Consider the following 14,160-nt stretch of genomic DNA (forward strand, 5'->3'; position numbering starts at 1 on the left):
CATACTGGGGTGTTAGGACCCACACAGACCACAGGGTGAGCGCCCCCTGCTGACCTCACTAACACCTCTTCCAGCAGCAACCTGGTTTTCTCAGGAGGTCTCCCATCCAGGTACTAACCAGGCTCAGCCCTGCTTAGCTTAAGGGCAACCAGTCTTGGGCTACAGGGTGAGCTACCAACTATATACAAAAACTTTTACATGCCATGGTAGATTTTTATACTATGCATCTTTTTTCTACAGCTAAATAAATAAGTAGACTGAAATTATCACTAGCATTTATAGGAGTAAATTAATATAAATATATGAATTGATACAAAATTAATTATTCATATTCTTTTACACTGATAATAAATGAGATTCTTTAATCATTACCATAAAAGTAAGAGATGATCTGTGTTAAGACGCCTACCTCCAAACAGGCCAAATGGATGTCCTTTATAATGCATTGAGAGCCAGACAGCACAGACTGTTTTAAAAGCAGACAGCTTAACTCCAGGGTGGCAAGACGCACCTTCCCATCTGAAACACACACATGCACACGCACACACAGTTGTGATAAAGCAAAACAAAACCCATTAGGAGCAACTGTTTTAGATTTACAACTAAATCAAAGTGGCATTACCACAGCAGACCAAACATGTGGGATTTCATATTACGCAAATAACTTCTGACCATCTCCAGAGGAGAAAGTCTAGCAAACGTGTCTTAAAAAATGAAGAGTGGGGCATTAGAATAGCTCAGATGTGATGTGTGTAACCACAGCAACAGCCAAACAACCACGTTGGCAAACAAACGCACTGCAAATGAAAGAGAAAATCTAAAGTTTAGCTTATTGTCATGCTAGTGTCACAATGGACACTAGATGGAAATGTCAAAAGCTCAAAGAGCATGAATCATACAATATGAGGACAATAGCTCACCATGCATATATTGTGGACTCAATCAGTTCTACGATTTAGTCCTAAGTATTGCAGAGTACCAATGATGGGCTTTCAGAAAACTCAATTTAGCATCATGCAAGCAAATTTAATGTGAATGTGAAGCAAGACAACATTCAAATGTCACAACACTTACAGGAACCCCTGAAAGGAGAAACTAGCTACAATTCCTCTTCACAAAGGTGAAAGTGATCAACATTTAGAAGAAATTGGTTGCAGTTTGTGTTACTCAAGGTTGTGGTCAAGTGTATGGAGCTAAAGAAATGTGTATCAGGTGAAAGGGCATTCAAATACCAAGTGATACTTCACTAAGCTCTGGCCCTCTTGCTCACACTGATGGTTGCTAAAGCTTTTCAGAACATCCCATTGGAATAAACTGGAGATTTCTGTAAACAGTGCGGTGTAAAATGTGCTCATAAAGTGGTAAAATTGAAGGGATTATATCCTGACATGGTCTGGAATGAACTCTGCATTGTTATACGAAATTTTTCTTGAAAAAATTAATTAGTTAATATTATTTTCCATATATCATCAGACAATTCATTTCGGAGCAGTATTGTTATTATTAAAATTATTTTTAAAAATCCATTCATTGAAATACATCTGAAATGAAATAATTTTTTTTTTTTTTTAGATTTAAATGTAACCTTGAACTAAAAATTAGAAATGATGCTTTGGGAACTAACTAAAATAAAAAAGTAACTACAATGTAAAAGTTACTAAAAATGACTTGTAACTAAAACTGAAAAATTCAAGTTAAATACATACATTAAAATAAAATTAAAAACAAAAATAAAATATTTAAATAAAAGCTAAATCAAAATATTGATAAATACCATAATAGTATATAAATAATACTAAAATTAACACTTTTTCAAAAGCAGAGAAAGTAATTACAGTTTATTAGAAAAAGTGACTGCCTCTAATAACTTGTTGAAACACGTACATTAATACCAGATACAGTCTCAAAAAAGAAAGTCCATTTTGATTTCATGTAGTCTTTAACCACTTTAGTTTGGACAACAAACAAGTTTGACGCATTAAAACCACAGCTGATATTTACTAAAGACACACAGAAGAAGTTTTGCTTAAGCTGTTCGTACATATCACTGGATTGGAATATCAGTAAAGGTCAACAATGAATAAACAGTGAATGCTTTGATCTGCACAGTCAAGTTCAGGCACAACGATGGAATCTGCAGAGTGTAATATATTATGAGCATGTTCAAGCAAGTGAAGGATAATATTTGGAGTCAGTTAAATAAAGTACAGTGAAGTGAGAACATGCTGGTGAGACGTGGAGTATGTGATTGTGTGTATTTGTGCGTGTCTCTCACCACGTACCTGGCTGAGCAGCCTGGTTCATGATTCGGATAACTCTCTCCACCAGCACCTGACTGTAAGATCTCCTGTCTTGATTTGGCACAGGTAGCTGGATCCTCTCTAAGAGCTCTGGGTTTATACCTGCATGGACACAGAAACAAAAAAGATCCAAAGATCAGAATGTTGAAGCATGATGTTGATGAATGTATACATGGATATATTTACATTATTTTAACATGATCCTACAAAAATAATTTTAATATACTAATTTGGAGTTCAAGAAACATTTCTCATTATTACCAACATCTAAGGTTATTACCAAATATATGGTTACCATGGTATAAAATGCCTATTGTTATTATCTTTGCAATATTGTGTATCGCGCCATGTAAATATTTAGTACTATCAACACTTCAGAGTGATTAAATGCAGAAGCACAGAAGTAATCCCTTTCTAGTTTAGTCTCTCGACATTGCGTCGACAGCTTAAGCTTTGGGAAAATTCCCTCTTTGAAAATGCAGAAGCCTGACTGAATCACGCTATTAGACCCTCAATATTCAAGCGGGGGAAGGCCCATCGCTATACAAGCCTGTGCTGAGCGCTATTGACTTTGAATCGTTCTCCATCACTCAAGCTTGTTGTTTCAGCGGATATTCTTGCCGAGCGGACGACGCAGAAAGAAATTATCCCCTTCTGCGATCCAGCGAAGATGCTGTCGCTAAGACATCTTATATGACATCGCTGATGCGGAGGAGCCATTGAACTACCAGACTCACGTCCTGGGCCCGTATTTATCAGCAAAGTGCCATTTTAGTCTGAAGTGCTGAGAATTCATGAAATTTGCTCATACTTTCAAACTTTCAAAAGCAAGTTATCAAATTTCTTAAACCTAAGAATCACTCTTACTCTCCCAGTTATGTAGGAAAGCACGAGAGGTCTCTCAAGTGGTTAGTAGTTGCCAGTAGGGGCTTGTGGTGGCACAGAGGAGACAGAGACATGCGCAAATCTTTCAGGAGAGGAAGAATGGTTTTGAAATGTTTGACAACAAGCAGTTAATCAAACGGTATCGTGTCGTGAATCATCTCTAAAAATGACACTTAAGATTTAGTCCTACACTTCACCTAAATTACGACTTAGATGCTTGATAACTAACTTTTAAGCACATTTTTGAGCCAAGAATTTTTTTTACTCTTAAATCAATTCTTAGCACTGTTGTGAGTAATTCTCAGAGGCTTGATAAATACGGGCCCTCGGCAGTGCCCATGCCAAGGCAGCAATGGAGGGATCGGATTAACGCAGTTTTCACTGCTCCCATTCCCATCGACGTTGAGCTGGGGGGCGGGAGACAGCTCGATCAGCTGACACCAGCCCAGCACCCGTGTGCTCATCGTCTTCCACAACACCCAATTTCATATTCGGAGGAAAGCTGTTGCCCTTCCCCTGAAGCGTGGGACCTCTTCGGACCGGATCTCCTTCGGATTCAGGGAAGATGATGCAATGTCGACGAACGCCTCTGACCCGCAACCCAAGTTATAAGCCGTTCCTTGACTCAGAGCAGGGATCAGTGAATTAGTATCAATATAAAGCCAGACAGAGAACAGAGAAGTTCCAGTCACTCACTCATTCATGCGATTTATGCAGCCCCCCGCTTCCGAGCGATACACTGTGCGGTGTGACAAAGCTGGAAGACAGAACGCAGAGGGTGCTTCTGTATCAGAATTGTTTTCTCTAATTTCGATACGTTCCCCCATCTGGAAGCGGCAGGTTAAGCCAGGGACCATTGGGTAATGTCAGGCGGTTTTCGAGCGTTGACCGACTTTTTCGGAGTGTTCCGGATTGGTGGCACTAGTCGAATGGCGTTGAGTTTTTTTAGGCCGATTCAGCATGTAGAATCGGGCTTTCGGTGAGAGAGAACTCTGATTGGCTGTTCAGTTTAGTGCACGAGAATAATAGTAGCGAGCAAAATAATAGTAGCGAGCAAAGAAGTCAAGTAAAGCATGTGCTGCTTTGTTTACGATCCCAACGTAGTGGCCGCACTATTGCGATTTGGGCTTTATATTGATACTAATTCACTTAAAGTATAAAGGCACTGGCACAGTCCCCGTTTTTCTCTGCATTACTGTGATATAAGCAGTGCCGCCGCTTTGCTGTCATTCACCCACGGTGTTCAACTAGGCCCGGTAGCTTTAGGTCAAGATATATTTACGCATCTATACATATATAGACATATATCTATATGTATACACAAAGCGCTTCAGAATAAAAGCTCTTCCTCCTCCTGCTCTTCCTCGCTTCCTGCCTTCAAGCGGCGAGTTGCCTTGTTTTAGGCATGAAGTGCTTTGGCCTCAGTCACTTTATACGAAAGCATAGTAGGCTACGGTCCGGGCTCTGACCAAAGGACTGGATTATGTCAGTGGACCTGAAATACGTCTACTTTTAATGGGCATTTGCTTATGTCCATCACCTTGTCCATCATGCAAGAGTACTCATGTTGCCATCATATTCACAATAGCCTGGCTGAATGTCCAGGAAATAAGTTTTTGAATGGCACAAGAAGGCTAATATACTCTGGTCCCTCAACATGACTAACTTGTGCTAAGCAATATTGTCAGTTTTATAAAATAAAAAAAACTGTATGATGAGGCTTACGTCTAGATGTAGTTATTTAAGTGCTCTCAATGCCCCTCAGAGCTCAGGTTACAACACTTCAAGTGTTTGATTCTCCCGGCATGATCTTTGAAGAAAGACCTGAAAGCATTCGCTGTACCCTGTTCATGTGCTGCATGCTTATGTGGATTGTGAGGTCATTTTACCTTTCAGAGCAACTGTTCATCTGCTTTGGGGAGCTAAGAAAGGCTATCAGGTGCAAAGCAGACGCTTTCGCACTGGATAGTAGAGGCTATCCCGTCTGGCTTATGCTACCCAGAGGGCGGACTGCTGTATAGGGTTCATGCCCACTCCAGTAGGGGTTTGGCTGCGTCTTGGGCTTGGTCTTAGATATGTCCATTACAGGACATTTGCCTAGAAATGGGTTGGTCTTTGCTAGATTCTATAACCTTGAAATCCCTTCTTTTGCACATCATGTGCGGTCTTGTGTAATGGGAGAGGGGTGAGCCGTCATTGGAAGGTTGAAAGACCTTGTGACCACACCCCTCCTCAGTGAGTGGTTACGACTATACACTGGCTCTCTACATATTTTTTCATTTATTTTGAACAAATATATTTACTGCACAACCTGCAGCGTTCTGCATTAGTATTTTCATGGTAATCATAGAGGCTCCAGCTAGCAGCTGCCTGCCTCACTGAGTGAGATTGTTATTTATATTATTGTTATTAACAAAAGAAAAAATAACTTACTCTTGACTGAATAACTTTTTTTTAGCTTTAATATGAATACATTTATATTTAATTCATGCAGTGAAGACAATGCAATATATGTATATTTTTACATTTGATTATTACATTTCTGTACTAATTCTAATTAAATGTTAAATAAACCTATTGTACCTTAAAAACTTAATTTGTTTAATTTCATATTTGTGTTATATTGTATTAGTTCTATTGTTTGTAAAAAAAAAGTGTTATATTTAATAACAGAATTGAGATACAATGACACAAAACAACTATATTTTGATAACATTTCTCATATTGTGAAATAAGAAGTTGGTCATATAGCCCACCCCTACCAACATCCAAAACAGAATTATAACATTATAAATGTCTTTAATGTGTTCTTGCAGAATAAAAGTGATTTCTTAAAAAAAAATTTATATAGTCTCTTTTACATCTCTTCCCATAATTATCAATTTATTTGCATGCTTTGCTTAAAGGGGGTCGAACTCCGGACGAGAAGCGCAGCCTGGTATGATTGTACTTTACAATTAAATACAATCGTTGCTGAGTCTGCAGTCTGAACACTTTCAGAGCGTCCTTTAACTGAATGAATTGAGAATCTCTCCTGAAAATCCGATAACATCAGAAATTTTCATCCACGCAGCTGATTTCTGTAAATGGATGTAAAACTAAATGTATACTGCAGCACAGGGTGAAGTCAGTATATACATTAATGACGATTTGAGACAAATATAATGTAAATTTAATATAAAACTATGTAAATGGCGCGGCAGGATTTTGAACAAGGTCCTGGACACCGAGGACAGAGGCCGAATGGCGCCGCCGGTGTGTGTACACTCAGAGAATAACATGTTCGAATTTTAAAGACGTGGCACTGCGCAGCACTTCTCGTCCGGTGTGCCACCCCCTTGAGACTGTTATTGCTGAAGAGACAGATCATATACCTTTACTGTGAGACACGGCATACAGAAGACAAAGCACAAACAGAGCCTGGTAATCCTCTGTGTCACAGTCCAGTGCATTATAGAACATGTCCAGGAAGGGCCTAGAACAACAACCAAGATAACAGCTATTCTTTCATTGATTCTACTTGAAATCATGCAGAAGTTAGCACAACAGAACTATGTGTAAAATACACAATGCACACACAGTTTATAAAGACTGTATTGTATTGTTTGAGTTTTGCAAATGTAAAAAGAATTTAACTAGGCAAGCTATCGTCTATAAATCATGTCAAAATTAGTATGGCTTTGAGGAGCACTCATATATAAATGCTAGTTACCTCCCCTCTAACTAAAAATCGTCTTCAGAGGTGTAAACTCTTCTTTTTAAGTACCAAATCATGTCCATGCAGAGTTTTCCTAAGAATATTGCTTTTGAAAGACTTGTGAGCAGTCTGAACATGTCCTGGGCTCTTTTTTCTTGGAGCACGCTAAAAAGGGGAGCTTTTCTGTACTTCAATGGAACTGAGCATAAGCCAATTGCAGGGTCATCAGTTCAATGTTAATACCCGCTAACACTGCAGACACTGATAAAGTACTATGTTGGACTACAGTGCAGTTTTAATGGATAGACTGAATTTGTTGCTTCTCAGGTTTCTCTTCAGTTAAATTTTAGAGCAGCACAGATCCACTGACCCTTAATGAAAAATGAAGATTGTCACTAGAGGTTTGCTTAATCTGAAGAAATTTTGGGGATGCTCTTAAAATGGTAAAGTTGTTTTCCAAGCCTAAAAAGGTTTTGGTTGGTTGTGTACCTGCTCTTCTGGCCTTCGGATCGTGCGGCCGCAGCAGCACTCTTCTCCTCGTCTGTAATGTTTTGTTCTGTCAACGTGGACACATCAGAGACCCTACATTTTTCCATCACCACCATCTCAATTTCTGCAAAACACAAACACAACACAGAGTATAACAGCACAGCTGGATTTTGGCATTGTACATGTGAGATGTCAGCCATGGAAGATCCCCGCACCAAACTGATCTGAGCTGTCTAAAGTTACACTAACGGATTTCCCTTGAAATTATTTCATGTTTGCAGACATTTTGTTCAAAAAGGGAAACCACTTGATGGTATTTAATAACTTCCAAAACTAAATCTAACAGCCCAAGTCACAAGGCAATGTTATTTATAGCTATATGTAATGATCGCTGTGATTATTAACAGTATGCATGTATTTATGTATGAAGTAGAGGTCTGAGCAGGACTGTTTTTTTCGTCCCGCTCCCGCTAGGTTATATTCCGCTCCCACCTGCTCCCACTTAAAAATTACTCCCTGTTCACCTGCTATCCGCTTAGAATGATTTTCTTCCTGAATGACCTGACCTATTTCCAGAATTAGATTTGCGCAAAACTTTTGCGATATTTTCTAAATGTCGATAATGAAAACTATTCCGAAATGACGGTGTTTATATTAGCCGATGTTATGTGACTAAAACTTTTTTCCTCGAGATAAGTCAATCCAAAAATAATAGCAATGGGTGTTGGTAGGTTAATGTAAATCCCTGCCACTGCACTAGCCATTATTTTAAATCGAAGGAGACGTAGGCGTGTTATCCAAGCATTAATGGCAAGGAAAGCCCCTTATACTTGTGAGTGCTGCTCACAAGTATAAGGGGTATAAGTATTATCTGAGATGTTTCTCCCTCCTATCTACTTCAAGTTCTTGATAAATTGTGGCTTTTTTGTTGTTGTTTAGAATCTAGTATTCCAGTGATACTTTTGTCTTTTATAAGTTTAATAAAGATAATAAGTTTTTTTCACGTTTGGTTCACGTTTATGTTTCATGTCTTTTATTTTGAAATTCTCAGTCATATTTCCAGGTTTCTTGTCATGTGACTTCCTTACCCACATGTGATCATGTATTGTGCTTCCCTTGTCTTGTGTCATGTTATGATTGGTTGATTGTCTTTATTGTTCACAGGTGTTTCTTTTTAGTCATAAGTCTTGTTGTATAAATAGCCCTCATGTTTCCATTGTATCTTGCCTAGCTTTGTTCGTGTAACTGCTGTTTGGTAGTCTTAGTCTTGCTCAAGTTCAAGTTCATGTTTATTGCCAAGCCATGTTCAAGTTTAATTCTCAAGTTTACGTTTAGGTGTTAAGTTTCTGTGTTTTGTCAATAAACTGCGTTTGGGTTCTTCACAACTCGCCTACAGTGGATTTGTTACATTATTGAAGAGTTATACATTTTTGAACAATCACATGTTATGTATTTTCTTATTAACTGGTATAGCAGTGTATTGGTAGTTTGTGTGCTACACCATAGACTGTAAAAAAAGATAGACGACGCCCCTTCGCTCTCTTCCATTGGCGAGAAGTGAAGCCGCCATTGTCCCGATATGGCGCTGACATCTTGGGACTTGAGTCTGCGCAGTTGCGATTTCGGGACCAGACATGCGCAGTAGTGAGCAGGAAGTAAAGCCGCGAAATCAACGTCCCACTCTGGTCCCGCCCTCACTTTGATGAATCAATCGTAAGCACGCGCCTCTGCTGCAGAACAAACAATTATGTCGGTGTGAAATAATTAATTATAGAAATTTAGATATTAAATTTAAAGCTTCAATCTCCTCAGTCCTCCAAAGATCCCGAAAAAAAGTCAGTTGTTGCTTCAGTGACTACTTTGCTCTGAGAACCTGTCAATCACAGCTGTCAATCATGTACGCCACAGCGCCGTTTTTATAGCATCAGATAACTAACTAAAACAAACTTATTTTAAAAACAAAAACTTGAAATTACATCAGCGTTATGAAAACTAGAGTAAATGACTGAAACTATCTTTGGAAAAAAGATATGTGAAGTGTAATTTAATTGTTTAGTTGGTCTCACGTCTCACTGAATAACATGGGGAGGCGGGGTTTATGAGCTATACTAGGACCAGTAACCGGGGGGCGATCGAGACGCTTTGGCTTCACTTTTCAGGGCTTGTGCGGCAGGCTTGTGCTACACTCTTAAAAAGGTCTGTAAAAATAGGGCAGCGTGTACTGTGTTAATATGATGGAATTATCCATATTGATTTTTCAAAGGTTTTAAACCTGTATTTTAAATTACGCATAGCATTTTGTGTTTTTTGGTTTACAGTGTTACAACTTAACGGATAATGTCCTGGCTGGAAATTACCAGTACCATTTCCATTTTTCTACATATTTTTTCAAACAGTGTACCTAAATGAACATCAATTATTGGAACAAGCTAATAACATGCTGTATCATAAATTAACAAAAATTATTGAACAATTGCAACTAGCAACTTAATTCACATGTGTGTACTGTTAGGCATCTTTCTCCAGCTCTCTTCAGGCTGATGTGCAGCTGGGCTGGCTAGCTTTTCAATGGTTTCCTCTTTTTGTGTAATTTAAATGAAAATATGCACCTTTATATCATTTGAGGCACATTTCGAAAGTTGTTAAAATTTGTCAAATAAATAAAAAAAAGTACCCAGAGCGGGAATGAAGTACCCAGAGCTCCTGGAGGGTGCACACTTGATGCTCATTCTGGTAAGGGATATTGTGTTAATGCAGCTAAGAGCACTATACTCGTACTAGGGGTGGCACGGTTCACAAAACCCACGGTTCGGTTCGTATCACGGTTTTAGGGTCACGGTTTTCGGTTCTGTACGGTTCTTGTTGTTATTTTTACTTTTAATCTTTAACACTCCCGAAATGTACTTCAGCATATGATATAGGCTATAGCTTAATTATCCACAATTCAGGAGACAGTATTAAAAAAATTTATATCATGTAATCATGCACAAACTGAATTTGACTTGACTTTAAGCACATTATTGAGACCATCTCTGAGGAAAGCTAGGTGACATTTCTATACAGCAACAGAGAAGACATTGATTAAATGCTTTTGTTTATTTGGCAAAAAAGGAGAATCTGTATTGCTATCTTTACAGGGACTTATGTGCATTTTTAGCACACAAAGATTAAAATTAACTTGCATTTATCAAACTGTCAACGTCAGTGTAGCTCTTACAAAATGTTTATCTTTTAAAAGAAAAAGAGAGAAACCCTTAAAACACTATCTTTTAAATAAGTCAAAATATGTTACACATAATTGCCTATAATGAGGCTATAACAATAGCAAAGGCATAACCATAAAGTGAAACATAAGTTCAACCTCAACACAAAAACAGTATCAATAATGCTTCTATTCCCTGAGAGTGAGGATAAATTTTTTTCACTTGAAATTAAAGTGCAGTATTTGGAAACATATGACTGGAGACCTTATCTAAACTTGGTGTCACTGTGTATATTTAAATATCATGGGTAACATGAAATCAATAATGTTCCCACACACTGGACTTATACGACGCTGGCGCATCCTCCAACTCCGGTTAGCCTTCCTTATATCTCCCACTTGCCATTTCTATAGTTACGTGACGAGACCTGCAGCACTCCATACTCCACTTTTACTGTAGGCTTGTTCGACTTGAACCGGCGCTGCACAGACCGATCGGTTTATGACATCAAAGTACCGCGAGAGCGATTGAAAAGCATACGGAGCCTTCGCGGTATTTTGATGTTATTCATCGATCGGTCTGTGCAGTGCCGGTTCAAGTCGAACAAGCCTCATATATACAGTATGTCCATTGTCCACACATCTCTTATTTCGCGCGAAAAGTAAACGCACTGTCTGAGGTCACGGGCACGAGGTTACATTGCGCATGCGTCGAACCGTGCGACGCACACACGCACCGAACCGAGACAAGCGAACCGAACGGTTCGGATGTTTTTTAATGTACCGTGCCACACCCCTAACTAGTACACTTTAGCCTAAATTATGATTTGTGTTTTATACACACACACTCCACTTGTGTGTGTGTGTGTGTGTGTGTGTGTGTGTGTGTGTGTGTGTGTATGTATGTATGTATGTGTATATATATATATATATATATATATATATATATATATATATATATATATACACATACACACACACACACATTTTATTTAATGCAATACATGAAAGAGTTTTACATAAATGTTGTTTAAATAAAAGGAAAATATTGAAAGGTTTTGACCAACTTCATTATCTCTCACACACACGCGCGGGCGCGCACACACACACACACACACACACACACACACACACACACACACACACACACATCCGCACACGCACGCGCACGCGCGCACACACACACACACGCACACACACACACACATCCGCACACACACACATCCGCACACATGCACACGCACGCGCGCACACACACGTAGCCATGGGTTACTTGAAAGCCACAGGTTGGGAAAAAAAAGTACATTTCTGAACACCTAATGAACTTGCAAACCTGGTGATGTAAAAAAGAAAAAAGTTGCTCACAAAGACAATCCTAAATCTTAAATCTGTTATTTTTGAGTTACTTCGATGAACTTTATCATAAGTTATAGCTGGCTGCGTGGGGAAGGACGACTAAAGGAATGAATCATCACACAGAGGAGTGAATACAACAAGTGACAGGGCTTGGCTCACTTTCCCCTCTCAATTCTGACAAGATTAAGATGATACACAAATGTTTCCCAAGGTGGGAGAGGGTGGGGGTGAGGTTTTGCCCAATCGGAGAGGTGAAGAGCACAGAATGAATGTGGACCAAAGTGACCGTGTCAAAACACAGAAATGATGCGAGAAGGTGGATTGCTCTCGCAACTGGCAAAACTTGTTTTAGCCAAAAAAAACTTGTTTTAGGACGTTCTTCTGGATTAACAATGTCATTTTTGTTGGGCCTGGAACAACATTCCTATGAAACAATCAAAGACCAAACCCTAACCTTCACCTAAAATCATCGGGAAAGGATTTTACTATTGTTCAAATCAATAGGCATAAGATAACCTAAAACTAGATTGGTTGATAGGATTATTGCTCCAACCCATATCCTACTTGGTTCAATCACAATAAAACGGTCTCCTTTTGAATTCAACGGAAGAAGGCCAGTCATTCAAGTTTGGAACAACATGAGGGTAAGTAAATTACACAATTCAAGTAAGTATTACCATATATTTGTGCAGACTGCAAGACTTTTTTGAAAACTCATATTGGTGCATCTGTAAGGTCAGTTTTGAGAGCAGAGCCACAGCCAAAGTGTGGTGTGATCCAAAGAATGGAGGGTCAGTCAGTCATGCTGGGACATTCATCTAGTGCTACTCACCTTCCGTGTCCCCACTTGTCCTGCTGGCCTTTGAACTAGCCTCTGTACCTTTAGCCTTTTCCTTCTCTTCTTCCGGCCCTTCCTCCGATCCTCGTTCTTCCTCCTCTTCCTCGCCCACGTTCTTGTAGTTGGGTCTTTTCTGTGCCCTCTTCCTCCCACGCTGACGACTCATTTCCAGGGAACGCTCCAGACTTTCTGGGGGCTTGGTGAAGCGACGAACACCAGCATTGCTCTAAAATGCAAAGACAAATGGATGAGATGTATGACTAATATGTCCAATATTTGAGGCTCATGAAAAGCTTTCTTTTCATAATAAAACTAAAAAGTATATGTGTGTGTGTGTAAACACTTTTTATTGTTATTTTCTTTTCAATATTTTTTCCCATATATTTAGACAAAGTACAAGTACATCAATTCACAGTTTGGAGGATTTCCAATAAACAGAAACATTAATAAGCTTTATTAGGAACATTTGAATATAAAAACAAAAAGGCAATATTTTCTTCCATATTAAAAAAAAAAAAAATTACATAATGAACCTTTTGCTGCTTGATCTCGGCACAACATATTCACACATTAACCATCTTGGATAACAGCAATAGATGCTTTTACAACGTCTGCAGAACTTAAAGAGGCAGTGAAAGGAAAACAGTCTCTGGCTTCTCAGAAACAAGAACCCGCTAAGACAGGAAACAGCTGCCAAACAGTCTAGGACACATTTGGTAAGTGCAATATGGACAGCAGCAATGTTTCCAAGGACCTCCAATAACTCATGTGAGATGAAGCACTAGGCAGTTGCTGTTGGACAGCACACCGAAGGACCCCCAACCTCATTCATGACGACCACACAAGAGATAAGACGTTTATTCTTAGAACGGCAGGAAAACACAGTGAACAATCACCTGCTCGTGGTCTCACAGAAGCGCTATTGCACTCTGAACCACTCGGTCTGCTCTTCAAAGAATGTCTGCAAGGATTCAAAGAACCCACCTCTACTGTTTCAAAATGTAAGATGATGTTCTCTTCAAGATTGAGAAAATGCAGCTTTGAGGAACATAAATTGTCTGGGAGCATATGAATAAAAAAAACAAATTAAAAAAAACAGGACCACAACAGGTCACAGTGACACGGTACGAAGAACATGCACCTTGCAGCTGAGAAGTGGAGCGCTCAGTAGGACGCCACACTTGCAGAAAACAGCCATCTGTGGTCTGACTGTGGTCAGAGACTTAATGAGTGAATTCTATTCAAAGTGCAATGTACATCACCAAGACTGAGCTATTTACGAGAAAAGACTGAAGAGATAAAAAGCAGCTGATGACCTCACTCTTTGTGCCATTGCAGTCAAGATAAGACGAATATAATAAAAAAAAACATCTAGAGTTTACTAAAGCTGAAA

General features: G+C 39.1%; 1 protein-coding gene across 6 annotated transcripts in view; it reads right to left on the reverse strand.

The window, feature by feature from the left end:
* clec16a (C-type lectin domain containing 16A) overlaps positions 1-14,160 on the reverse strand; it is a 57,415-nt gene that overhangs the window by 27,366 nt on the left and 15,889 nt on the right. For 4 of the 6 annotated variants that reach the window (XR_013196781.1, XM_077212541.1, XM_077212545.1 and 1 more), the window contains 5 exons: positions 12,762-12,993; positions 7,372-7,495; positions 6,560-6,660; positions 2,283-2,402; positions 410-519 (listed from right to left, as the gene is read on the reverse strand). Coding sequence is in view for 5 of the 6 variants with exons in the window: in XM_077212541.1 (XP_077068656.1) it covers positions 410-519; positions 2,283-2,402; positions 6,560-6,660; positions 7,372-7,495; positions 12,762-12,993 (687 nt within the window). In the remaining variant the exon portion in view is untranslated. The remainder of the gene's footprint in view (positions 1-409; positions 520-2,282; positions 2,403-6,559; positions 6,661-7,371; positions 7,496-12,761; positions 12,994-14,160) is intronic. The other 2 variants (XM_077212542.1, XM_077212546.1) reach the window with 1 other exon arrangement.

The sequence above is a fragment of the Siphateles boraxobius genome, unplaced genomic scaffold, assembly GCF_051911475.1.
Source record: "Siphateles boraxobius isolate OS27281-9 unplaced genomic scaffold, OSU_SipBor_1 66, whole genome shotgun sequence".
Classification (NCBI taxonomy): domain Eukaryota; kingdom Metazoa; phylum Chordata; class Actinopteri; order Cypriniformes; family Leuciscidae; genus Siphateles; species Siphateles boraxobius.